This window comes from Vipera berus, assembly GCF_964194415.1.
Source record: "Vipera berus genome assembly, chromosome: 3".
Lineage (NCBI taxonomy): Eukaryota > Metazoa > Chordata > Lepidosauria > Squamata > Viperidae > Vipera > Vipera berus.
The window spans coordinates 215,941,176-215,968,101 of record NC_138204.1 but is presented as its reverse complement, the minus strand read 5'-3'; the positions used below and the strand labels follow the sequence as shown (position 1 = coordinate 215,968,101).

Sequence of the window (26,926 nt, the reverse complement as noted above, 5' to 3'; positions counted from 1 at the left end):
AGGAGGCAGGGGTAAATGCACTAACGCACCTATTGTGCCTGTTGCATTTTAATTTCCTGATTTGGCTTGCTCAAATTTGCAATTTTTCTTTGGCAAATAATTTTAAAAAATAATCATAGAAAGTTGGCTCCTGAAAAATAACTACTCGGGAAATCTGAATGCAATTGCAGAGAGCAGGGGTGCTGCTAATAAAACGGGGATTGTAGGTGTTCGGTGGGGGTGGGGGGAAAAGCCTTTTCAACTGGCAGTGGAAGGGTCTGGAGGGGGGTCTTTCTCCAGGTATGTGTTCCATAGCAGTCTACCGGGGAATGATAGTTTGTGTGTTAGCAAGTAGCAGAGAATCATTGCTTTTAGAGCAGGGGGGAATTTTAAGATTTGTGGACGTCAACTGCCAGAATTCCCTAGCCAGCCATTGCTGGCTGGGGAATTCTGGCAATTGAAGACCACAAGTCTGAAAGTGGCCAAACATTCTGCTTTTAGCGTGTGTTTGTGGTCCTTTTGTAATGAGGTGGTTCTCCAATTACCCGGTTGGGGGAAGGGGGCACCCTAGAACTGGAAAGTGAGGACCACACAGTCCTCCTCCTCCTCCCCCCCCCAAACTGCTCCCTTCTAGCACTGATGCTGTTCCCTAGTTGGGTCACGCAATGTCTGCAAGGAAACCACCCAGCTCAGAGAGCACCAGGGATCCCCCCAGTCCTTTCCTCCACCACCTCCTCCTCCTCATCATCATCATCTCTTCCTCCTCCCTGCTCCCTTCTAGCACTGATGCTGTTCCCTAATTGGGTCATGAAACATCTGCAAGGAAACCACCCAGCTCAGCACCAGGGACCCCACAGTCCTCTCCTCCTCCTCCTCCTCCTCATCATCATCATCCCAAACTCTGCTCCCTTCTAGCACTGATGATGTTACCTAGTTGGGTCATGAAATGTCTGCAAGGAAACCACCCAGCTCAGAGAGCACCCAGGACCCCACAGTCCTTTCCTCCTCCTCCTCCTCCTCCTCCTCCTCCTCCTCCCACCTGTAAATCCCACTCCCTTCCAGCACTGATGATGTTACCTAGTTGGGTCATGAAATGTCTGCAGGAAAACCGCCAAGCTCAGAGAGCACCCGGGACCCTGTAGTCCTCCTCCTCCTCTTCCTCCCTCCTAACCTCCCTCCCCTCTGGCACTGATGATATTACCTAGTTGGGTCATGAAACGTCTGCGAGGGAACCACCCAGCTGAAGAGAGCATCAGGGACCCCTCATCGTTTCAACCTTGAGCTACAAATATTCTCTTTTATATCTGCAGTATGCGTTTTTTGGTTTCCCTGCAGGCACCTTTGGAAGATGCTGCCCTCTCACAGCTGGGCCCTCGTTTTCCCTCTCCCCTTGCTCCTGGTCGTGGCCCCCTCCTCTGGGTTTTTTGGCTGGCTTACCCAAAAGGCCCCCCCAACTCCTGTTCCCAGTCCTGAGCCCCCGGCTGCTGTTGCTCCAGATCCAGCCGGCCTCGCCCGGGTGCCTTTTGAGATGGATACAAGTGACGAGCAGTTCCTAGCCGAGACTCGGCTGGTGGATCTGTCCCTTCTGGATTCCTGCCATCACAAGGTCTCTGGTGCTTTTTGTAGACGGGGTATGCGTGTGTGTGTGTGTGTATACAAGGAGTCCTCGCCTCACGACCGTTTGTTGAGTGACCGATGTTATGACAACGGCACTGGAAAAAAACCGACTTGAGCCTGGTTCTCACCCTTAATGACGTTGTCCCCGTGAATGTGTGATTAAAATTTGGGTGCTTGGGAACTGACTCATATTTATGACGGTCACAGTCTCCCGGGATCGTGCGATCCCCTTTTGCGGCTTTCTGACAAGCAGAGTCAATGGGGAAAGCTGGATTCCCTTAACAACTGCGCCAAGAAAAATCCTAAAATGGGACAAAGCTTATTTAACGAATTGTTTACTTGCTTAGCAATGGAAATTTTGTCCTCGATTGTGCTCATAACTCGAGGACTGCCCTGTACTGTTCCTCCTTCTCCTCCTCCTCGCCATTTCCCATCCTGTTGGCCGAGGCACCCCTGAATTGATGCGGGGCCCTTTTTCTCCTCCTTTCCCACGCCAGGTCATTTCACAACTTCGGACAACTTGCACAGATCTGGCGGAAGAGGAACTGGCCAAGCTGGGAGTGGGGCTCTTCAACTGCCAGGCCGGTGCCGAAGGACGGAGAACTTACCTGTGCACTGAGGACATGGTACGTAGGCTCACCTGGCCATACCAGAATACTGCATCACGTTTGGGGCCCCACACTATAAAAAAAGGTGTTGAGGCTTTGGAAAGAGTGCAGAGAAGGGCTAAAACATCTGAAGAAAAGTTGCAGGATTTGGGTATGGCTAGTCTGGAGAAAGATAATGAAAAAAAGGGATGCGGTGGCTCAGTGGGTTAGGACGCTGAGCTTGTCGATCAGATGGTCGGCAGTTTGGCGGGTCGAATCCCAAGTGCCGCGTAGCAGAGTGAGCGCCTGTTACTCGTCCCAGCTTCTGCCAACCTAGCAGTTCGAAAGCACGTAAAAATGCAAGTAGAAAAATAGGGACCGCTACGGTGGGAAGGTCACAGCGTTCCGTGCGCCTTTGGCGTCTAGTCATGCCGGCCACATGACCACGGAGACGTCCTCGGACAAGCGCTGGCTCTTCGGCTTTGAAACGGAGATGAGCACCGGCCCCTAGAGTCGGAAACGACTAACACGCATGTGCGGGGGAACCTTTACCTTTACCTTTTAGTCTGGAGAAAAGAAGGGGGGACAGGATAGCAGTATTCCAGTATTTAAGGAGGGGGTTCACCTAGTCTCCAAAGCCTGGCACTAATGGTCGACACAGCATCCTAGGTATCAACCAGGTATCTCCTTAAAATGTAAGATGTTCCGAGTAGCGTAGTTTTTTGTAGCATTGCTGGCGTTATTGTAGGAAGCTGCAATTTCTCGATGTATTTTTCAAAATTTTTGGACATAGTTCCCAGTGCCCCGATGAGAATGGGTATCACTGTTACATGTTTCATCTATAATCGCAGTTTTGATGGCCAGGTCGCGGTATTTCGTAATTTTTTCCAGTTCTTTTTCTTCGACTCTGGCATCTCCTGGTACAGTGATATCAATCATCATCATCATCATCATCATATTATTATTATTATTATTATTATTATTATTATTATTGTTATTGTTATTGTTATTGTTATTGTTATTGTTATTGTTATTATTTATTAGTAGTGTAGTAGTAGTATAATAATTTACTAATAGTATACTAATAGTATAATATACTATTATTCCTGACAGAACAATTAACCAGTGGAACTCCTTGCCACCAGAAGCTGTGAATGCTCCAACACTGGAAGTTTTTAAGAAGAGACTGGACAGCCACTTGTCTGAAATGGTATAGGGTTTCCTGCCTGAGCAGGGGGTTGGACTAGATGACCTCCAAGTCCGTTCCAATAACAACAACAACAACAACAATAATAAAGTTGGAAGCGACCTTGGAGGTCATCTAGTCCAACCCCCTGCTCAGGCAGGAAACCCTATACCATTTCAGGCAAATGGCTGTCCAGTCTCTTCTTAAAAACCTCCAGTGTTGGAGCATTCACCACTTCTGGAGGCAGGTTGTTCCACTGGTTGATTGTTCCTTCCTTTCCTTGCCAAAGAGCCTGGCAGAATGCACAGCCGGGATGGATCCGGATACCTGGAACGCTTACCACATCATCAGCAACCGAGCCCGGGCTGTCTGCTACGCCACCCGCCAGGTGGAATTCAAGCGCCGGGCGCAGCATATGGTGAACGCCCTGGTCTCTACCGCCGTGGGCCAGCTGGAAGCCATGGAAACGCTTAAGGTTTGGATGGACCCAGCATTGTGTTCCTCTCTTTTGGTCTGGGGTGTGTATGTGTGTGCGTGCATGGATGCAGGCATGCAGGAATGAATGAGGAAAACAGCAGCACTCAAGTTCACAACAATCTAAATATATGCAGTTAGTTTGTCAGAGCATGTACAGTCTTATTGTGCGAGATAACCCAAGAGTAAAGCACAGTCTATATTAAATGGTGGTTTATCTTACAGTATCTATCACATACCAGGAACAAGAGCCTTTATACAAAGGCTCTTAAAGAGACACAGACCCTGCTGAGTCATTCCCATCATTACATACATTACATCAGCTGGTTAGCTTCTAAATCATTACCTTGACATCGTTCTCGCCTTGCGACCACAATTGAGCCAAAAATTTCTGCTGTTAAGTGAGTTTAGTAAGTTTTGCCCCAGTTTTACGACCCGTCTTGCCACCGTTGTTAAGTGAATCATAGCAGGGCTTAAAGCAGTAACCGGATTGTTAAAAGCGAACCTGGCTTCCTCCCTTGACTTTGCTTCTCAGAAGGTTGCAGAAGGGGATCGCGTGACAGGGCAACCGTCCTAAATACATGCCAGTTGCCAAGCCTCCGAATTTTGATCACATGACCCTGAGGGATGCTGCAAAGGGGCCGGGAGTGTGAAAACCGGTCCCTAAGTCACTTTTCCCAGGGCCATTGTCGTACCTTCGAACGGTCGCTAAGCCGAGGACTCCCTGCGTTTTGTATCTTGAAAACACACCCTACGAACAATGGGTACAACGATGGATGAAATTATGTATTTACGAAAAGGAAGCGGAAAAAGCGACGCTCGTCCACTTCCGAGCTTTATTTTCGTTCGTTTTTTTTTCCTTTCCCCTCCCGCCGACAGAGGAGCCAGGAGGACCTGAAGCAGCTCACGGCGGAGTCCCTGCAGAGGGTGGTCAGCGCCCAGGAGGGGCTGCTCAGCCAGCAAGAGACGCTGCGAGGCGGCCAGGCGCAGATGGAGGAAGCCCTCTCCGGCAACCTGGAGCGCCTGGTCCAGGAGAAGGCCCTGATTGCCAGTGGGCAGCGGCAGGTGGCTGAGCTGCTGGAGGGCATCACACGAAGGATGGGTGAGAGCGAGGACCAAGGATGCTCGGGGCCCCGCCAAACCTCGTCTGAATAGTCCTCTACCTACGACCACCGTCGGCATTGGAACTTCCATTGCCAAGCTGTGTGGTTCTTAAATGAATCGTGCCTGATTTTGTGACCTTTTTGTTCTGGTTGTTAAGTGAGTCACACGGTCACTAAGCAAACCTGGCTTCCCCCTTACTTGACTTGGCTTGGCGGAAGCCGGCTGGGAAAGCCACGAAGGGCGACGACGTGGCCGCAAAAAGGATGCTGCAGCTGTCACTCGACACATGCCGGTTCCCAGTCCCCGAATTCGGATCACGTGGCTGCAAAAGGATGGTGCCGTGGTCATATGTCTGAGGATCCGGGTTGTTTTTTTCCTAATGCCATTGTCATTTTGAAAGGTGGTTGAACTAATGGTCATAAGTTGAGGACTCGTGGTAAAGTCTCCTTCCATCCCAATGAACTCAAGACTTTTACAGACTAAGAACGGCCTTAAAAAGTGGAATTGTGGGGTCCTTGTTGCTCTCTGGGCTGGGTAGTTTTCTTGCAGGCGTCTCATGACCCAACTAGGGAACATCATCAGGGCTAGAAGGGAGTGGAGCTTATGGAGTGGAGAGGAGGAGGAGGAGGAGGAGGAAGAGAAAGAGAATGACGCCGACTGTGGGGTCCTTGGTGCTCTCTGAGCTGGGTGGTTTTCTTGCAGACGTTTCATGACCCAACTAGGGAACACAATCAGTGCTACAGGGGAGTGGGATTTGCAGAAGGGAGGAGGAGGAGGAGGAGGAAAGGACTGTGGGGTCCTTTAGGTTCTCTGAGCTTGGCAGTTTTCTTGCAGACGTTTCATGACCCAACTAGGGAACATCCTCAGTGCTAGATGGGAGGGGAGTTTGCAGAGAGCAGCAGCAGGAGGAGGATTATGGGGACCTTGGTGCGCTCTGAGCTGGGTGGTTTTCTTGTAGACGTTTCATGACCCAACTAGGTAACATCATCAGTGCTAGAAGGGAGGGGGGGTTGTACTTTCTAGCACTGATGAAGTTACCAAGTTGGGTCATGAAACGTCTGCAAGAAAACCACCCAGCTCAGAGAGCACCAGGGACCCCACAGAGCTTTCCTCCTCCTCCTCCTCCTCCTCCTCCTCCTCCCTTCTGCAAATCCCACTCCCCTGTAGCACTGATTGTTTTTCCCTAGTTGGGTCATGAAACGTCTGCAAGGAAAACACCCAGCTCAGAGAGCACCAAGGACCCCACAGTCGGCGTCATTCTCTTTCTCTTCCTCCTCCTCCTCCTCCTCCTCTCCACTCCATAAGCTCCACTCCCTTCTAGCCCTGATGATGTTCCCTAGTTGGGTCATGAGACGCCTGCAAGAAAACTACCCAGCCCAGAGAGCAACAAGGACCCCACAATTCCACTTTTTAAGGCCGTTCTTAGTCTGTAAAAGTCTTGAGTTCATTGGGATGGAAGGAGACTTTACCACGAGTCCTCAACTTATGACCATTAGTTCAACCACCTTTCAAAGTGACAATGGCATTAGGAAAAGAAAAAAAAGACCGGACCTCAGACATATGACCACGGCATCATCCTTTTGCAGCCACGTGATCCAAATTCAGGGACTGGGAACTACTACTGCAAGGAAACTACCAAGCTCAGAGAGTACAAAGGACCCCCTCATTTCCACCCTGGGCTACAAATATTTTTTCTATCGGTAAGACTAGAACGGAACCTTGTGCGTTCTTTAACCAAAATCCACTGAGACAGGAATTCCCAATGCTGCCTCTGTTTCTCTCTCTTTGCAGAAAATGTCAGCCGTCATCTGAACCAACAGGATGTGGAGCTTCAAGAAGGACATCAGTCCATCCTGAGGGACCTGAGTCAAGTCCAAAGACGGGCTCAAGAAGTCTACGCCAAACTAGGTTTGTGGTAGGAACGGTTCAAACTCCATTCCTCTCAAGCTTAGCACTGATGATGTTCTCAAGTTGGGTAATGAAATGCCTTCAAGGAAACCACCAAACTCAGGGAACACCAAGGGGATTTCACAGTTCTCATCCTGCCCCTCCCCCTCCTCTTCCTCCTCTGCCAATCCCACCCCCTTCTAGTTCTGGAGATGTTACCAAGTTGGGTCATGAAACATCTGCAAGGAAACCACCCAGCTCAGAGAGCACCAAGGACCCCACAGTTCTCCTCCTCCTCCTCCCCCTTCTGGTCCACCTTCCCCTCCTCCCTCCTCCTCCTCCTCCCTGCCAGTCCCACTCCCTTCTAATTCTGAAGATGTAACCTAGTTGGGTTATGAAACATCTGCAAGGAAACCACCAGGCCCAGAGAGCACCAAGAACCTCCTCTTCCTCCTCCTCCTCCTCCTCCTCCTCCTCCTCCTCCTCCTCTTCTTCTTCTTCTTCTTCTTCTTCTTCTTCTTCTTCTTCTTCTTCTTCTTCTTCTTCTTCTCCTTCTTCTCCTTCTCCTTCTCCTCCTCCTCCTCCTCCTCCTCCTCCTTCCTCCTCCTCCTCCTCCTCCTCAACTCCACTCCTCCTCAACTCCACTCCCTTCTAGCACTGATGATATTACCTAGTTAGGTCATGAAACATCTGCAAGGAAACCACCAAGCTCAGGGAGCACCAAGGACCCCACAGTTCTCCTCCCACTTCTGGTCCTCCTTCCCCTTCCTCACTCCTCCTCCTCTCTGCCAGTCCCACTCCCTTCTAATTCTGAAGATGTAACCTAGTTGGGTTATGAAACATCTGCAAGGAAACCACCAGGCCCAGAGACCACCAAGGACCCATCCTCCTCCTCCTCCTCCTCCCCCCCCTCCTCCTCCCTGGATACTCAACTTCTTTCTAGCACTGATGATATTACCTTTTTAAGTCATGAAACATCTTCAAGAAAACCACCAAGCTCAGAGAGCACCAAGGACCCCATAGCCCTCCTCCTCCTCCACTCCACAAACCCTACTCCCTTCTAGCACCAATAGTGTTAGCTAGTTGGGAATGAAATGTCTGCAAAAAAACCACCAAGCCCGGGGAGCACCAAGGACCCCCCACAGTCTTCTCCTTCTTCCATAGTGTGATGGTAGTAATGGAAGTCTACCATGCTTGGAAGAACTCAAGGCTGGAGAGGACTCAGTTGAGTTTGAGGTCCGCTGGCCTTTCCCATTGGCCCTGAGAGCTGCTTTCTCTTCTTCCAGACACCAATGTGGGTTTGTTCCTGGCCTATCAGAAGCAAACCACTTTGTACCACGATGAGTTACTGGGGAAACTGAGGAAGATGAACGAGACTTTTGGGCTGGTCCTCCGAACCATGGAGCACATGCAGAGCAAGGTGGAGGGGCGACTGCAGCACATCCAGAGGTTCATCACCTGGGCAGGTAAGGCTGTGTTTCAGCAACGGGCCTGCAATCAACGGGAAAAGACGCAAGCCCAGGATACGGTCCTAAAATTCAAGATGGCAGCTGCTGTGGCACAATCGACGCTCCGCCTGGTTTTTCTCTGTGTTGTGACAACATCCCTGAAGGGAGAGTTGTCTTTCTGATATACCTAGGTCAGGGGTAGGCAACCTCGGCTCTTTTATGACTCATGGACTTCAACTCCCAGAATTCCTGAGTCATAAAAGAGCCGAGGTTGCCTACCCCTGACCTAGGTCATTTTTCCCCACCTTGGCAACTTGAAGGCGGGCAGATGATTCAACTCCTGGAATTCCCCAGCTAGCATAACTGGCTGTGGAATTCTGGGAGTTGAAGTCCACACACCTTGGAAGTTGCCAAGGTTGAACATCACCGCTCTGCCAAGTTATCTGGAGTTGGTGTTTCTCGCAGTTTGTTTGCTGAAGTTTCTCCTCAGATTCCAAAAAACACAAGGGCTGAATTACTAAGGGCCGTTAAAGACAGCCAAACGCTGGATTACCCAGCCTTTTTTTTTCAAATTTTTTCGAAGAGGGAAGCAGCGAACGTATCTCAAAATTTGATGGAGAGATACATCTTCACCAAACCTGCTTTCCAGTTTCTAAAGTTCCATGAAAAAAAGAATGTCCATTTAGAATGCAGTCAGGTAGACAAGCTGTTTGTAGCTAGCACTGCACGAGATGCCCTACTGTAGAGTAAACTGCGCTAGCTATACTATGCAGCTCTAGAACGGATGATGTTACCTAGTTTGGTAACGTCTGCAAGAAAACAATCTAGCTCAGAAAACAATCTAGCTCCCAGTCATTCTCCTCCTCCTCCTCCTCCCCTTTGCAAACCCTACTCCCTTCAGTCATTGGTGATATTACCAAGTTGGGTAATGAAATGTCTGCAGGAAAACAACCAAGCCCAGAAAGCATGAAGGACTCCACAATCCTCCTCTCCTCCTCCTTGCAAACCCTACCCCCTTTGAGCACTGATGATGTTACCTAGTTGGGTCATGAAACGTCTGCAGGAAAACAACCAAGCTCAGAAAACACCAAGGACTCCACAGTCATCTCCTCCTCCTCCTCCTCCTCCTCCTCCTCCTCCTCCTCCTCCTCCTCCTCCTCCTCCTCCTCCTCTTTGCAAACCCTACCCCCTTTGAGCACTGATGATGTTACCTAGTTGGGTCATGAAACGTCTGCAGGAAAACAACCAAGCTCAGAAAACACCAAGGACTCCACAATCATCTCCTCCTCCTCCTCCTCCTCCTCCTCCTCCTCCTCCTCCTCCTCCTCCTCCTCTTTGCAAACCCTACCCCCTTTGAGCACTGATGATGTTACCTAGTTGGCTAATGAAACGTCTCCAGGAAAACAACAAAAACAAAGAGGCTTTGCCGATGGGGAACATGTGCTTTAACACCTCCTTAATCCTCCTGGCTGAGTTTGCCGACCTCCCCAAGTTGAGTGTGACTCTGTGACACGAAGCAGGAGCCCACACTGCAAGGCCGGGTGAAGAACCTGGCGTCTCCCGTGTTTTGCAGGGTTCAGCTTGAGTTCGGTCTGCACCTGCGTCTTGCACGCGCTCTACTTCCTCCTGGCCGCACTCATCATGACTTTCCTGCAGGTCCCGGGTGCCTCCCGGGCCCTGCTGCTGATTGTGGTTGTGGCAAACGCCCTCTCGGAGCTCCACCGCGCCGTTTCCTTGGCGTTCACGTCGCTCACTGGCCTCTTGGCGTTCTCTGTGGCAGGCAAGTGGGCGTGTTCTGAGACTGCTTTTCACCTAGCTGATGATGTGAAACACTATCTCATGCACCTGGGTTTTGCCCAACCGGTGAACTCAGCCCCACATCCCATCTGATGTGTCAGGACTTCCCTGGTGATTGGCCCAAAGTCACCCAGTTGGTTTTTGACTAGAACTCACTGTCTCCTGGTGATTGGTACAAGTTCATCCAGCTGGCTTTTGTGCCTAAGGCAGGACTAGAACTCACCGTCTCCTGGTGATAGGCCCAAAGTCGCCCAGTTGGCTTTCCTGCCTAAGGCAGGACTAGAACTCACCGTCTCCTGGTGATTGGCCCAAAGTCACCCAGTTGGCTTTCCTGCCTAAGGCAGGACTAGAACTCACCGTCTCCTGGTGATTGGTACAAGTTCATCCAGCTGGCTTTCGTGCCTAAGGCAGGACTAGAACTCACCGTCTCCTGGTGATTGGCCCAAAGTCAACTAGCCAGCTTTTGACTAGAACTCACTGTGTCCTGGTGAGTGGCCCAAAGTCACCCAGTTGACTCACACCCTGGTCAGTACCTCTTTACTCTCCTACCATCGGGTAGGAGATATAGGAGTATAGCCAGCCGTACCAACAGGCTGAAGAACAGCTTTTATCCATGGGCTGTCAGGCTCTTGAATGGGAAATAATGTTATAATTTTATGTATGATTGACTTGAGAGGCCGGTGTGTTGTGCAATTAGCTCACATGGTGTAACAAGATGGAGGGTTTGTTGTCGCTGTGAGTTGTGGTGGGGGTACGAAGGGAGGCTCAGCTTTCATGCTTTAGGTTAGACTAGAACTCACCGTCTCCTGGTGATTGGTCCAAGGTCACCCAGCCGGCTTTCATGTCCAAAGCAGGATTAGAACCAAAAAATTGGAAGTTTTAAAAGTGAATTCTAGGTGGACCAGAAAACAAGGAACAGCCTTTTTTCATTCCTTCCTTCCTTGCAGTCAACATAGTCCTCGAAAGAATCTGCTGCCATGCTTTGAAACACAGGACGTGGAGACCCCTCCCGGCGCCTTTGCCCCTTCCCCACAAGGCTCCAGAGACCCCTGCTTGCAACGGGGGGCTTCAGCCAGCCAAGCGCGGCCGGGTTACCTCCACCCCTGATGGGTAGGAAAACGGAGGCGGGAGGGGGGAGAATGCATTGGTTGTAACTTTCATAAACTTCTAGTTTTGCTTCTGAATTGCTGGCTCCCTGGTGTGTCTGTCTTAGCACTAACATGGAAAGGATTCTTGCGTTGTGGTTTTAACCGTTCAGTTGTGTCTGGGTGACTTCATAGGCTGGGGGGGGTCTCCTCCCTGCTGCTGTGTCAAGGCCCGATTCTTTCAGTCATTGGTTGTTCATCAGGGTCCTTGGATAGGAGATGAGTGGCAAATAAATTTGATTGATTGATAGATAGATAGATAGATGATAGATAGATAGATAGATAGATAGATAGATAGATAGATAGATAGATAGAGATGGATGATGGAGAAAATAGAGATGGGTGGATGGGTAGATGGAGAGAATAGATGGATAGATATGGATGGATGGATGATGAGAGAATAGATAGATTAGATAGATAAAGATGGACAGATGGATGGATGATGGAGAGAATAGATAGATGGAGATGGATGGATGATGGAGAAAATAGAGATGGGTGGATGGATGGATGGAGAGAATAGATAGATGGATAGATATGGATGGATGGATGATGAGAGAATAGATAGATTAGATAAAGATGGACAGATGGATGGATGGATGGAGAGAATAGATAGATGGAGATGGATGGATGATGGAGAAAGACATGGATGGATGGAGAGGAGAGAGAGAGAGAGAGAGATGGACGGATGGATAGATAGATAGATAGATAGATAGATAGATAGATAGATAGATAGATAGATAGATATGGATGGATGGACGGATAGATAGAGATGGTTGAATGATGGAGAAAATAGAGATGGATGGGTGGATGGATGGAGAGAATAGATGGATAGATATGGATGGATGATGAGAGAATAGATAGATTAGATCAGGGGTGTCAAACTCAATTTCATTGAGGGCCGCATCAGCATTGCGGTTGCCCTCAGGGGGCTGGGTGGGTGTGGCCTACTGGGTGGGCATGGCCAGAGTGCATATGGCCTACTGGGTGGGCGTGGCCAGCTCTACATCGTTCCCATCAAGGGTGCCTATGGGGGCCTGGGCAGGAGTGGGACAGATCTGAGGGTCTCTGGCAGGAGGAGGGTCTCTGGCAAGGCAGTGGGGGCCGTTCCCTCCCTGTTTCCAGGATGGCTTCGCGGGCCACATGAAACCACTTTGCGGGCCAGATCCGGCCCCCGGGCCTTGTGTTTGACATGTCTGGATTAGATAGATAGGGATGGACGGATGGATGGATGATGGAGAGAATAGAGAAATGATAGATGAAAGAGACAAGAAAGGAAAAAGAAAGAAAAAGAAAAACAGCTAGATGAACGATGGACAGCTAGATGATAGAGGATAGATGAAAGGTAGGTAGAGAGAGAGAAAAAAAATGATGGATTAGATAGGTAAAGGATGAAAGAAAGAAAGATGGAGAGATAATTTTTCTGTATGAATTGCATTTCAATGGTGTTTATCAGTCTGTCTCAGCACGGACACTGATAGAATTCTATTGCAACGTCTGCAGGGATGCTCCGTTCTCTGGGTCCGGGTTGTCCCCAGGGTGCTTTTTCAAAAGACTTCTTTTGTTTTTCCTTGAAGTCGTTTCGCTTCTCATCCAAGAAGCTTCTTCAGTTCTTCTTCAGAAGAAGCTTCTTGGAGGAGAAGCGAAACATCGTCAAGGAAAAACAAAAGAAGTCCCGTTGCCTCCCGAAAAAGCACCTTTGGGGGGCGATTCCATTGCAAGCTTCTGAAAAAAAAAACTGGCCTTAAAGAAACGGGGGATAGTTTTCCCAAGCTGCTTGCACAGATCCTGGAAACGCAGCTCCCCAAATCTCTCCTAAAACGGTTCCTGGTTCCTCTTTGTTTTTGTTCCTCTTCGCAGAGGTGGCGAGGTGGGCCTCCTGGATGAGAAGCTGGAGAAGCTGGAAGAGGTGAGCTACCTGTCAGGTGAGCAAGACTGCTAGGATGGAGGTGGGGGACGGGGTCTTTAGGGTTGGGGGGGCTGAGAGGGGCTGCCGGCCTTGAGACGGAGCCCTGGGACAGTTGTGACCATCAAGTTAGCCATAAAGGTTTGAAACGTCTCCATCCATCCATATTCTCTCTCTCTCTCCCTCTCTCTCTCATCCTTCCATCCCTCCATCCATTTATCTCTCTCAGCTTTCTATATGACTTTCTTATTCTATTCTCTCTTTCTCTCTCTCATCCTTCCATCAAATGCCCTTCGCCCAGTGCGCTCCCACAGGGAAGGTCTGCTCAGGGTCCCACCGGTAAGAGATTGCCGGCGGGTGACACCCAGGGATAGGGCCTTCTCAGTGGGGGCGCCTGCCCTCTGGAACCAGCTGCCAGTGGAGCTGAGGACTGCCCCCGACCTCCGATCATTCCGCCGGGACCTGAAGACCTGGCTCTTTGAGCTCTCGGGCCCAGGCTGAGGAGAAATTTATTTTAATTGGGGGTTTTTAATTGTACAGGGTTGGTTTAATCTTTTTTAAATTGGTTTTTTAACTTTTGTATGGTTGATTTTAACTCCCTGTAAACCGCCCTGAGTCCTCAGGGAAAGGGCGGTATATAAATGCAATAAATAATAATAATAATCCCTCCATCCATTTATCTCTCAGCTATCTACATGACTTCATTCTGTTATTCTCTCTCTCCCTCTCTCTCTCATCCTTCCATCCCTCCATTTATCTCTCTCAGCTATCTATATGACTTTCTTATTCTGTTATTCTTTCTCTCTCTCCCCCTCTCTCTCATCCTTCCATCCCTCCATCCATTTATCTCTCTCAGCTATCTACATGACTTTCTTATTCTGTTATTCTATTAATTAATCAGTGGCACGCCTTGCCTTCAGAAGTTGTGAGTGCTCCGCCGCTGGAGGTTTTCAAGAAGAGACTGGACAACCACTTGCTTGAAATGGCATAAGGTTTCCTGCCTGAGCAGGGGGTTGGACTAGAAGACCCCCAGGGTTCCTTCCAACTTTGTCAGTCTGTTCTCTCTAATCCCCTTGAATGTTCACGGCAGCGGAAAAGATGGTGAGAACATCAGAACAGTCTCTAACAGAGGACTCGGCCCTGTAATTCTCCCATCAACAGAAGAGAAGATTGTGGGGTCCCTGGGTGCTCTCCAAGCTTGGTTGTTTTCTGGCAGACATTTCATGACCCAACTAGGGAACATCATCAGTGGTAGGAGGGAGTTGGGTTTGCAGAGAAGAGGAGGATTGTGGGAACCTGAGTGATCACTGAGCTTGGTGATTTTCTTGAAGAGGTTTCATAACCTAACTAGGTAACCTTTTCAGTGTTAGAAGGGAGTGGGGTTTGGTCTCTGTTGACATACGTGTGGCTTGCCCTGGCAGTGTTGATGGTTTTTTTTTTAATTAGTCTGTTCTTTACTGTTTGGTTGTTGCATATAAACGTCCATTTCTAAACAATACAAATCCCACTCCCTGCTAGCACTGATGATGTTACCTAGTAGGGTCATGAAAGGTCTGCAAGAAAACCACCCAGCTCAGAGAGCACCAAGGTCCCCACTGTAATCCTCGGTTGCAGCGTCCCCTGGCAAGAAACTGGCTTGGTTCTTGGAACGCCAAGCAAAAGAACGGGTCTGCTGGTCGGCCCAGGCCTGGCATCTTCCAACCCCCCCCCCTTGTCTTTTGCAGATGGATTCCCTCTGAAAGCAGACTCCCTAGAAAAAGTGGGGGATCTCCTGACCTCCACCCAAGGGAGGGGGCAGGAGAGTGGATCCTTGGGTCCCTTCCTGCCTGCCCAGCCTTTGCGCCGCCTGACTTTGAGCCGCTGCAACAAAACAGAGGTAACCCAAGAGGTTGGAGCAGGGGGTGTGAGAAGGGTGATTTGGGTGGGGCGGGGGGCGCTGGGTGGATGCAGGCCAGATTCTCAAGCTGGCTCCTAGGGTGTTGCTCGGTGCCAAAAGTGGTCATCAGAATTGGGATGCCTTGTGTGGGATTCTGTCAGGCTATCCCTAGCCACAAAACCCAGCCAGCCCGCTCGATTCTATTTTATGGTTAACAAAACCTTGCCAAAGCTAAACTCACGTTGGACACACACGTATTCAACTGATACAAGAAGAATTGTATTAATTTAAATAGGAGACAGTAAATGCTAGCCAAAGGGGAAAGAGAGGAAATATTTAAATGTGGTACTTTGAGATTTCTATTAAAGGTACTTGTATGTTATTGAAGTATCGGTTCACCCAGCTGCCATGCTGCTTTTTAAATACTTAATTGTAAAATTAGAAAGTCAATAAAACTTTTTTTTAATAAAAAAAAAGAAAGAAAGATGTGTCTTTCTGATCTTCTTTCCCCCAACAGGCCACCTTGGAGAGACTCCCCAAGCCTCCCTTGGGCTCAGCGTTCAACTCATTCCCCAACCTGCAAGCCTCCTCGCTAAACGATTCCTTACTCAGCGACATGTAAGTGTGGAAGCTGGCAGTGTCCGGTGTGTGAGTCAACGCAATCTGTCCGCAAATGTTCTATCTGCATCCATACATCGTATTAAACCACAGTTTGCTCAATCTAATAGATAGATGGGCTCACACATTATGTCAGGTTATCCCTATCCTCAATCTCTGCATGACTGTATTCCTGTTTCAAGGGTAGCTGTTCAGCCCGCTTGGTCTAGTGGCTAAGGCACCTGGCCAGAAATCTGGAGTTCTAGTCCCGCTTTAGGTATGAAAGCCTGCTGACTTTGGGCCAATCACCAGGAAACGGTGAGTTGTAGTTCCACCTTAGGCATGACAGCTGGCTGGGTGACTTTGGTCCAATCACCAGAGTCTGTAAGTTCTAGTCCCGCCTTAGGCTTCAAAGCCGGCTGGGTGACTTTGGGCCAATCACTAGGAGTCTGTGAGTTCTAGTCCCACCTTAGGCTTGAAAGCCGGCTGGGTGACTTTGGGCCAATCACTAGGAGTCTGTGAGTTCTAGTCCCTCTTTAGGCTTGAAAACCGGCTGGGTGACTGGGCCAATCACCAGGAGACTGTGAGTTCTAGACTTGCCTTAGGCATCAAAGCCGGCTGGGTGACTTTGGGCCAATCACCAGGAGACTGTGAGTTCTAGTCCCACCTTAGGCATGAAAGCCATCTGGTGAACATTGGGCCAATCACTCTCTTAGCCCAACCCACCTCACAGAGTCCTTGTGGTAGGGAAAATAGCTGGTGGGAGGTGTTGGTTATGTTTGCCACCTTATTTGTAGAACTGATAAAGCCCGGGTACAAATAATACAAGCAAATGTTGGGCCTGCTCTTTGCCAGACAAAAACAGCTGAGAAACCGTGATCTAGACCGAGGACGTGACCTCGCCTGGTAACGAAACGTTCAAGAACTAAATGGCAGAGTTGGAGGAAACCACGGCCAAAATCTAGATCAGAGGTCTTCCAACTCGGCAAGTTGAAGAAGGGTCGACTTCAACTCCCAGAATTCCCCAGCCAGCCATGCTGGCTGGCTGGGGAATTCTGGGAGATGAAGTCCACCCGTCTTCAATTTGCCAAGCTTGGAAGAAAAAAACAACAACCCTGCTCTGCAGTACTGACGGAGAAGAATTTGAGAAGTCAAGCTAACTCTGCCTTAATCCTGAGCAATTTTCCATTTTTTTCCCCCCCTGCAGCTCCAGCTGCTCGTCTTCTCCAAGGCCCTTCTGCCAAGGGGTCACCAGGACTGGCCAGCCGTGCAGGAAGAAGTCCCTCTCCCACCAGGTCTTCTGCCACGTCCACGCGGCCGGACACAGCCACCTCGCTTGAGCAGCAGCATCCTTGGGTGACGTTTGCCCTTTCCTGCTTTGTGGTTCTGGTGGACTGAAAGCTTCAGGCTTCCACGCCAAGCCCATTTTCACGGGAATAACGTAGATTACTCTTGATTCAGCATTTACGTGCTGGTGGATAATCTAGTGCCTACCGACAGTGGACAGAAAACCTCTAAATCTATTGGACTGGGAACAATGAACGTGCTCCTTCGATTTTTCGGCCTACGTGAGGCTGGAGGCACGATCTAAAGCAGAGGTCTTCAAACGTGGCCCTTTGATGACTTGTGGACTTCAACTCCCAGAATTCCGTGCCTGGCTGAGGAATTCTGGGAGTTGAAGTCCACCAGTCATCAAAGGGCCACGTTTGAAGGCTCCTGGTCTAAAGTAATTGTCTTTCTTAACAAACGGGGCAGCCGTCACCGTGACTCAGCTAAAAAAGGGAGCAGATTTCTTCGTTAAACGTACCATTTCCTACTTTTAGACATCTTCCAAATAAGAGGAAATAAACCTGGATCCAAATCTGCTCGGAACACTGCTCTGAGGGCAGTTTTGGCCGAGGCGAAATTTTACAGCGACGCAGAACAGCTGCCATACCCAAAAGTCTGCATTGCCTTCTTTTAAAAACTGATCATTGCTGTGTGTATGCCGAATAAACATATTTTCTTTATAAATACTAATGCAGCCCAGGAAATAAGTGAAGTTAAAAAAAAAACAATTCAAGGGGATACAGGTAATCCCCAACGTGCGACCGCAATCCGTCGCTCAGCGAGACATTGCTTGAAGTGAGTTTGGCTCCATTTTACAATCTTGGGGCGTTAAGTGAATCACTGCAGCAGTTAAGTTAGTACAGGTAGCCCTGGACTTACGATCCCAAATGAGCTCAGATTTTACGTTGCTAAGTGAAACGTTGGTTTCGTCCCGTTTTACGACCTTTCTCGCCCCAGTCTTTTAAGCGAACCTCTCCTGTTATTTAAGGAGTGACCTGGTTGTTAAAAGTGGATCTGTCTTCCCCATTGACTGCTTCTCAGAAGATCGCAAAAGGGGATCACATCACCCTGGGGTGTTGAGACGGTCATAAACACGAGTCGGTTGCCTAGTGGCTGAATTTTGATCACATGACCTGGGGGGGGATGCTGCGGCAGTCGTTAAGTGTGAAAAACGGTCATAACTCAATTTTTTCAGTGCTGTTGTAACTTGGAATGGTCACTGAACTGCTGTACGTTGCGGACGGCCTGTATTTTGAATTCAGATCTATTTTACCTTTGTTGTAGGATTTCACTGCTATTTACCTGGAGGATCTTTAAACACACCAAACACTTTCTCTCCCAAGAATAACTACACCTCTACCTTACCGCTAACTAGAAAATGCCACCTCTGAATAAAAGGCCATTGGATGCCAGATCTTGAATCTAGTACCTTGGAGATCCTAGTGGACCATCCCGTAAAGATAGGGTTAAGATACAGGAGGATGTGGACAGACTTGAACACTGGGCGCTATCTAACAAAATGAAATTCAGTGGTGAAAAAAGTAAGGTTCTACATTTAGGCAGGAAAAACCAAATGCACAGGTATAGTATAGGGCAGCGGTAGGCAACCTCGGCTCTTTTATGATTCATGGACTTCAATTCCCAGAATTCCTGAGTCAGCTGACTCAGGAATTCTGGGAGTTGAAGTCCATGAGTCATAAAAGAGCTGAGGTTGCCTATCCCTGGTATAGGGGGTACCTTGCTCAATAGTAGTAACTGTGAGAGGGATCTCGGAGTCCTAGTGGACAATCCCTTAAATAGGAGCCCGCCGTGTGCTGCAGCTGCCAAAAAAGCCAACACAGTCCTTAGGCTGCATTAACAGAGGGATAGAATCAAGATCAGGTGAAGGGTTAATACCACTTTACAACGCCTTGGTAAGGCCACACTTGGAATACGGCATCCAGTTTTGGTCACCACGATGTAAAAAAGATGTTGAGACGCTAGAAAGAGTGCAGAGAAGAGCAACAAAGATGATCAGGGGACTGGAGGCTAAAACATATAAGGAACGGTTGCTGGAATTGGGAATGTCTAGTTTAATGAAGAGAAGGACGAGGGTGGACATGATAGCAGTCTTCCAGTATCTCAGGGGCTGCCCCAAAGAAGAGGGAGTCAAGCTATCCTCCAAAGCCCCTGAAGGCAGGACGAGAAGCAACGGATGGAAACTAACCAAAGAGAGAAGCAACCTGGAACTAAAGAAGAAACTTCAATTAACCAGGGGAACTCCTTGCCTCCAGAAGCTGTGAATGCTCCAACACAGGAAGTTTTTAAGAAGAGATTGGACAGCCATTTGTCTGAAATGGTATAGGGTCTCTTGCCTGAGCAGGGGGTTGGACTAGAAGACCTCCAAGGTCCCTTCCAACTCTGTTATTCTATTGTTCCTCTGAAAAAGGAATCTGGGTCTGTATTTTTGTGGCACCATTCGCAAAACACAAGCTTTGTTTCCAACCCTCCAGCTGTTCTTGCTGGAAGCAGCAGCAGCTGTTTGATGCAGGAACTTTCTTAGCAACATCTGGTAAGTCTCTAAGCTTCCGATAATGCTAATTGCCAGCTTATTACCGAGAAGACACCTGTCATTTTGATTTACGGGCCAGCTTCTTCACGCCAAGCAGCGCTGAGAGACAAAGTGTGTCCAAAACACTGCAGGTTAGTCCCCGACTTAAAACAGTTCATTTAGCGACCGTTTCAAGTTAAAACGGCACCTGGAAAAGGGACTGTCGACCCTCGCTGCATCCCCAGGGTCAAGTGATCAAAATTCAGCCACTTGGCCACTGACTCATATTTACGACGGTTGCAGTGTCCAGGGGTCACATGATCAAAATTCAGCTAGTTGGCTACTGATTCATATTTATGACGGTTGCAGCATCCCTGCGGTCACATGATCAAAATTCAGCCCCTTGGCCACTGACTCATATTTAGGATGGTCGCAGCATCCCCGGGGATCTCGTGATCCCCTTTGCGACCAAAAAAATTCCACGGGGATGCCAGACTCGCCTAACAGCTGTGTGATTAACTTAACTAAAACTGCAGCGATTCGCTTAAGAACGGGGCAAGAGACGTCATTAAAATGGGGGCAAAACTCAATAACGGTCTTGCTTAGCTACAGAACATTTGAGGGTCAATGTTGGTCGTAAGTAGAGGACTACCTGTAACGCATGTATTTCTTGACTGGTGATCATAATTAGGATGGGAAACCTGGCTGTTAAGCCATTATCGTCGTCTGTCAAAGCAACCTCACGACCCAAAGTCAATTTTATGGCCTTTGTGCTGGCGGTCATTGAGCAAATACCACCGTCATTAAGTGAACCCATTTATCTGAATGTGTGTGGGTTTTTTTTTTGGCAGAAACCAGCGAAAAAGCCCGGAAGCTGGGAAAATCAAATCCCACGAATTGCAGTCACAGACCTGTGGAGTATCGTGAGCAGCTGAGCTGCCCGACATGCAGTGCATGACCTCAGGATGTCAGCACAACTGCGTAGAATGGCCAGGGGTGTTTTATGGGCCCTGGCTGTCATAACTTTGAACAGTTACAAAACAACCGGTCGTAAGGCGAAGACTACCTCCCCTGGTCTTACAAACAGAAGAGATGACTTTTGCCTACACCGGAGTTTGTGGAGAGGAGGAGGAGGAGGAGGAGGAGGAGTAGTATGGGGTCCTGGGTGCTCTCTGAGCTGGGTGGTTTTCTTGCAGATGTTTCATGACCCAAACTAGGTAACATCATCAGTGCTAGAAGGGAGGAGGGTTTGTGGAGAGGAGGAGGAGGAGGAGGAGGAGGACTGTGAGGTCCTTGGTGCTGTCTGAGCTGGGTGGTTTTCTTGCAGACATTTCATTACCAAACTAGGTAACATCATCAGTGCTAGAAGGGAGGAGGGTTTGTGGAGAGGAGGAGGAGGAGGAGGACTATGGGGTCCTTGGTGTTCTCTGAGCTGGGTGGTTTTCTTGCAGACACTTCATTACCAAACTAGGGAACATCATCAGTACTAGAAGAGAGTCGGGCAGTGGTGGGATTCAGCTGATTCACACCACTCGGCAGAACCAGTAGCTAACTTTTTGTTGCCCAAGCCCAGAATGGACTTCCGGAAGCGGCACCCACGCAGAGAACCAGTGGTTCCCATATTTGAATCCCACCAATTGCATCCATGGCAAGTCCGTGGAGAACTAAAATTTGCTCGCTGGATTGGCTTCTTCTGCCTGGCCGTCCTCCTCACAGCTGGCTCTAAGTACGCAAGGCCCATCTTCCAATTGCAAAAATTGGGCCTGGGGTTTGCCGTGTTGAAAAAAAAAACAAAAAAAGCAAAAAAAAAAGAGAGAGATCCGGTCTTGGTAATCTAAGAGCTTCTTTTATTTTTCTCCTCCACCAAAAAAGCTACCTGAGATTGAGACAAGGGCGCAGACGCCCCTACTTAGGACGCAGCCATCGCAGTGCCCCTTGGTCATTTCCGGGCGGTGTCGTAGTTGGCGCAAAACCAGTCGCACATTTCCTTCACGGCTGCAGGAGAGACGAGAAGACAGGGAGGCAATGAAATCGGAAGCGGGGAGGGAAAAAAGTTAGGCTAATTTGGAATTGTGTCCCGGGTTTTAAAAGGGGGCTTCGGGAAGACCTCAGTGAGAGAAAAATACGTTCCGATTGGCTTTACGCAGGTTAAGCTAAGGCTAAGCCATCCACATCACTGTTTCCCAACCTGGGGGGCACATTAAAATAATCAAATTGTACAGCCTTTCTAAGAAAAATGAAATTAAATGAAGTTAAAAAATTAAATTAAATTAAATTAGAATTGATTTGATTTAAATTAAATTAATCAAATAATCAAATTGTACAGCCTTTCTAAGAAACATGAAATTAAATGAAATTAAAAATGAAATGAAATTAGATTTGAATTGAATTGAATTGATTTAAATTAAATTAAATAATTAAACTCATTCAATTGCATTGCATTGCATTGCTACAATTTTCCTCCCAAGGTCACCTCTTTTGCACCAAAGCATAATCAAATTGTATGGCCTGTTCTAAGAAATACGAAATTGAATTGAATCAAATTGAATTGCATTCCTACAATTTTCCTCCCAAAGTCAGCTCTGCACACTGAAGCATAATCAAACTGTATAGCCCAGGGGTCTTCAAACATGGCTCTTTTATGACTTGTGGACTTCAACTCCCAGAATTCCTCAGCCAGGCACGTGTGCCTGGCTGAGGAATTCTGGGAGTTGAAGTCCACAAGTCATAAAAGGGCCAAGTTTGAAGACCTCTGGTATAGCCTGTTGTAGCCAACACACAAACCATAACTAGGTAGCCACGGATCAACCTGACACCAAATTGCAATTCTTGGGGCTGTTGTGTTTGGGTCTTCAACATCATTGGGTCACCTTCATTGGGTCACCCCAATGTGACCAAGACTCCCCAGGTTCACACAGAAGGACCAAGAGGCCTCACTGGAATGTTGTTCTCCTACCTTGATTGAACGGCGTGAACTGGAAGTTGGGCAGATATCTCCTCAGCTTGACGTTGCTGGCCGTTTTCTTGAACTGGCCATCCGATTTGGATTTGTCAAACTTGAAGTAGGGGTTGAGGTTAAAGAAAAGCACCCAAAGGCCAATCTTAACACGGATCATATGAAAGACACTTGGTGTTTTGTAGGATTAAAAACTGCCCAGAGGTTTGCAGGGTTGGAGGTGGCCAAACGTGCAGGACTGTGGTTCACAGAGAAGATGGGAACTCTTGGGAGCAATACTTACATGAGACAGATAGCTAAACAATCTTGGGAACTTTCAGATATATAGACTTCAAATCTTGGGAACTTTCATGTGTACGGACTTCAGATCTTGGGAACTTTCAGATGTATGGACTTCAACTCCCAGAATTCTGGCTGGGGAATTCTGGGAGTTGAAGTCCTCACATCTGAAAGTTCTCAAGACTGGAAAGCGGTCACACAAGGGCAGACAAACTTAACCTTTAACCCACAAGGATTCCATGCAAACAATCCTTTTATGGAACAGTAAAGTTTTCAGAGACATGGTGGCTCAGTGGGTTAGGACGCTGAGCTTGTCGATCAGAAGGTCAGCAGTTTGGCGGGTCGAATCCCGAGTGCCGCGTAACAGAGTGAGTATCTGTTACTCGTCCCAGCTTCTGCCAACCTAGCAGTTCGAAAGCACGTAAAAATGCAAGTAGAAAAATAGGGACTACTACGGTGGGAAGGTAACAGCGTTCCGTGCGCCTTTGGCGTCTAGTCATGCCGGCCACATGACCACGGAGACGTCCTCGGACAAGCGCTGGCTCTTCGGCTTTGAAACGGAGATGAGCACCGGCCCCTAGAGTCGGAAACGACTAGCACGCATGTGCGGGGGAACCTTTACCTTTTAAAGTTTTCAGATAGAAAGATCTGTATAGAGACAAGTTGCTTATAACAACTAACTAACAAAATGAAATTCAATGGTGCAAAAAGTAAGGTTCTACATTTAGGCAAGAAAAGCCAAATGTACAGGTATAGTATAGGCGGTACCTGGCTCAACAGTAGCAACTGTGATAGGGATCTCAGAGGCCTAGTGGACAGTCACTTCAATATGAGCCAGCCGTATGCTGCAGCTGCCAAAAAGGCCAACACAGTGCTGGGCTGCATTAACAGAGGGATAGAATCAAGATCACGTGAAGGGTTAATACCACTTTACAAGGCCTTGATAAGGCCACACTTGGAATCCTGCATCCATTTTTGCTCACCCCGATGTAAAAAAGATGTTGAGACTCTAGAAAGAGTGCAGAGAAGAGCAACAAGGATGATCAGGGGTCTGGAGGCTAAAACATACAAAGAATGGTTGCTGGAATTGGGAATGTCTAGTTTAGTGAAGAGAAGGACGAGGGGGGGGACATGATTTTATTTTTATTTTATTTTAATGATAGCCGTGTTCCAATATCTCAGGGGCTGCCCCAAAGAAGAGGGAGTCAAGCTATCCTCCAAAGCACCTGGAGGCAGGAGAAGAAGCAACGGATGGAAACTCGTCAAGGAGAGAAGCAACCTGGAATTAAGGGGAAACTTCCTAACGGTGAGGACAATTAACCAGTGGAACTCCTTGCCTCCAGGTTCCCTGAGTCTGAATTTGAATTTTATTGAATTTATATACCGCCCTTTCCCGAAGGACTCAGGGCGGTTTACAGGGTATATAAAACATCAATACAAAAATTAAGAGCAATTTAAAAAGATTAAACTAAGTCCCTGAAAAAATATAAAACCCCAGTTAAAACCCCCAATTAAAACTCAGCCTGGGCCGGAAAGCTCGAAGAGCCAGGTCTTCAGGTTTCGGCGAAATGATCGAAGGTCGGGGGCAGTCCTAAGCTCCCCGGGCAGCTGGTTCCAAGGGGCAGGCGCCCCAACGCCTGGGGAATTATTTACAAAGGATACCAGAAGCTGCCCCTTGAAATCCATGGCCTTCACGATGCATTCAGCGGCTTCTCCTATGGACACCTCCTCTTCTTCTCCCACTGCAACAAAAGGAGCGGAAGAACACGGTGAGACCGACTTCCAGAGGAGGAGGAGGAGGAAGAGGAAGAGGAAGTGGAGGACTTTGGGATCTTTGGGCTGTCTGAGCTTGGTTGGTTTCTAGCAGATGTTTCGTTACCAGACTAGGTAACATCACCAGCGCTAGAAGGGGGTGGAGATTGTGGAGAGGAGGAGGAGGGGGAGGGGCAGGGGGAGGGGGAGAGGGAGGAGACGACAACTATGGAGTCTTTGTTTCTGTCTGAACTTGGTGGTTTTCTTAAAGACGTTTCATGACCCAACTTGGGAACATCATCAGTGCTGGAAGGCAGTAGGGTTTGCAGAGAGGAGGAGGAGGAGGAGGAGGAGGAGGAGGAGGAGGAGGAGGAGGAGGAGGAGGAGGAGGAGGAGGAGGAGGAGGAGGAGAAAGACTGTGGGATCCTTGGTAATCTCTGAGCTGGGTGGTTTCCTTGCAGATGTTTCACCTAGGTAATATAAGTGCTAGTAAGGAATGGGGTCTGCTCTCTTTTTATATCCTCCTCCTCCTCTTCCACTATGCAAGCCCCACTCCCTTCTAGCACTGATGATGTTACCCAGTTGAGTAGTGAAACATCTGCAGGAAAACCACCCAGCTCAGAGAGCACCAAGGACCCCATACTCCTCTCCACAGACCCCATTCCCTTCTAGCACTGATGATGTTACCCAGTTGAGTAGTGAAACATCTGCAGGAAAACCACCCAGCTCAGAGAGCACCAAGGACCCCATACTCCTCTCCACAGACCCCATTCCCTTCTAGCACTGATGATGTTACCCAGTTGAGTAGTGAAACATCTGCAGGAAAACCACCCAGCTCAGAGAGCACCAAGGACCCCATACTCCTCTCCACAGACCCCATTCCCTTCTAGCACTGATGATGTTACCCAGTTGAGTAGTGAAACATCTGCAGGAAAACCACCCAGCTCAGAGAGCACCAAGGACCCCATACTCCTCTCCACAGACCCCATTCCCTTCTAGCACTGATGATGTTACCCAGTTGAGTAGTGAAACATCTGCAGGAAAACCACCCAGCTCAGAGAGCACCAAGGACCCCATACTCCTCTCCACAGACCCCATTCCCTTCTAGCACTGATGATGTTACCCAGTTGAGTAGTGAAACATCTGCAGGAAAACCACCCAGCTCAGAGAGCACCAAGGACCCCATACTCCTCTCCACAGACCCCATTCCCTTCTAGCACTGATGATGTTACCCAGTTGAGTAGTGAAACATCTGCAGGAAAACCACCCAGCTCAGAGAGCACCAAGGACCCCATACTCCTCTCCACAGACCCCATTCCCTTCTAGCACTGATGATGTTACCCAGTTGAGTAGTGAAACATCTGCAGGAAAACCACCCAGCTCAGAGAGCACCAAGGACCCCATACTCCTCTCCACAGACCCCATTCCCTTCTAGCACTGATGATGTTACCCAGTTGAGTAGTGAAACATCTGCAGGAAAACCACCCAGCTCAGAGAGCACCAAGGACCCCATACTCCTCTCCACAGACCCCATTCCCTTCTAGCACTGATGATGTTACCCAGTTGAGTAGTGAAACATCTGCAGGAAAACCACCCAGCTCAGAGAGCACCAAGGACCCCATACTCCTCTCCACAGACCCCATTCCCTTCTAGCACTGATGATGTTACCCAGTTGAGTAGTGAAACATCTGCAGGAAAACCACCCAGCTCAGAGAGCACCAAGGACCCCATACTCCTCTCCACAGACCCCATTCCCTTCTAGCACTGATGATGTTACCCAGTTGAGTAGTGAAACATCTGCAGGAAAACCACCCAGCTCAGAGAGCACCAAGGACCCCATACTCCTCTCCACAGACCCCATTCCCTTCTAGCACTGATGATGTTACCCAGTTGAGTAGTGAAACATCTGCAGGAAAACCACCCAGCTCAGAGAGCACCAAGGACCCCATACTCCTCTCCACAGACCCCATTCCCTTCTAGCACTGATGATGTTACCCAGTTGAGTAGTGAAACATCTGCAGGAAAACCACCCAGCTCAGAGAGCACCAAGGACCCCATACTCCTCTCCACAGACCCCATTCCCTTCTAGCACTGATGATGTTACCCAGTTGAGTAGTGAAACATCTGCAGGAAAACCACCCAGCTCAGAGAGCACCAAGGACCCCATACTCCTCTCCACAGACCCCATTCCCTTCTAGCACTGATGATGTTACCCAGTTGAGTAGTGAAACATCTGCAGGAAAACCACCCAGCTCAGAGAGCACCAAGGACCCCATACTCCTCTCCACAGACCCCATTCCCTTCTAGCACTGATGATGTTACCCAGTTGAGTAGTGAAACATCTGCAGGAAAACCACCCAGCTCAGACATTCCCTTCTAGCACTGATGATGTTACCCAGTTGAGTAGTGAAACTGCAGGGAAAACCACCCAGCTCAAGAGAGCACCAAGGACCCCATACTCCTCTCCACAGACCCCCATT

At 48.7% G+C, this 26,926-nt stretch overlaps 2 protein-coding genes across 5 annotated transcripts in view; one reads left to right on the top strand and one right to left on the bottom strand.

Annotated features, from left to right (window-relative positions):
• Nucleotides 1–1,327: 1,327 nt before the first annotated feature.
• Nucleotides 1,328–16,940, top strand: LOC308665552 (protein brambleberry-like; the record flags this gene model as incomplete). Its single annotated transcript, XM_081323612.1, has 11 exons — nucleotides 1,328–1,585; nucleotides 2,094–2,222; nucleotides 3,659–3,844; nucleotides 4,723–4,945; nucleotides 6,739–6,855; nucleotides 8,121–8,300; nucleotides 9,856–10,066; nucleotides 13,082–13,146; nucleotides 14,852–15,003; nucleotides 15,521–15,621; nucleotides 16,808–16,940. The coding sequence occupies 11 exons, from the start codon at nucleotides 1,328–1,330 to the stop codon at nucleotides 16,938–16,940; spliced, it is 1,755 nt and encodes a 584-aa protein (XP_081179738.1).
• Nucleotides 16,941–20,957: 4,017 nt separating this feature from the next.
• Nucleotides 20,958–26,926, bottom strand: part of GFUS (GDP-L-fucose synthase) — a 31,578-nt gene continuing 25,609 nt past the window's right edge. For 3 of the 4 annotated variants that reach the window (XM_081323063.1, XM_081323064.1, XM_081323065.1), the window contains exons 9-11: nucleotides 24,357–24,436; nucleotides 22,416–22,515; nucleotides 20,969–21,454 (exon numbers count right to left, since the gene is read on the bottom strand). In XM_081323063.1, coding sequence (XP_081179189.1) covers nucleotides 21,399–21,454; nucleotides 22,416–22,515; nucleotides 24,357–24,436 — 236 coding nt within the window. In that variant the 3' untranslated portion in view covers nucleotides 20,969–21,398. Of the gene's footprint in view, nucleotides 21,455–22,415; nucleotides 22,516–24,356; nucleotides 24,437–26,926 lie in introns of all 4 variants that reach the window. The other variant, XM_081323066.1, reaches the window with a different exon arrangement.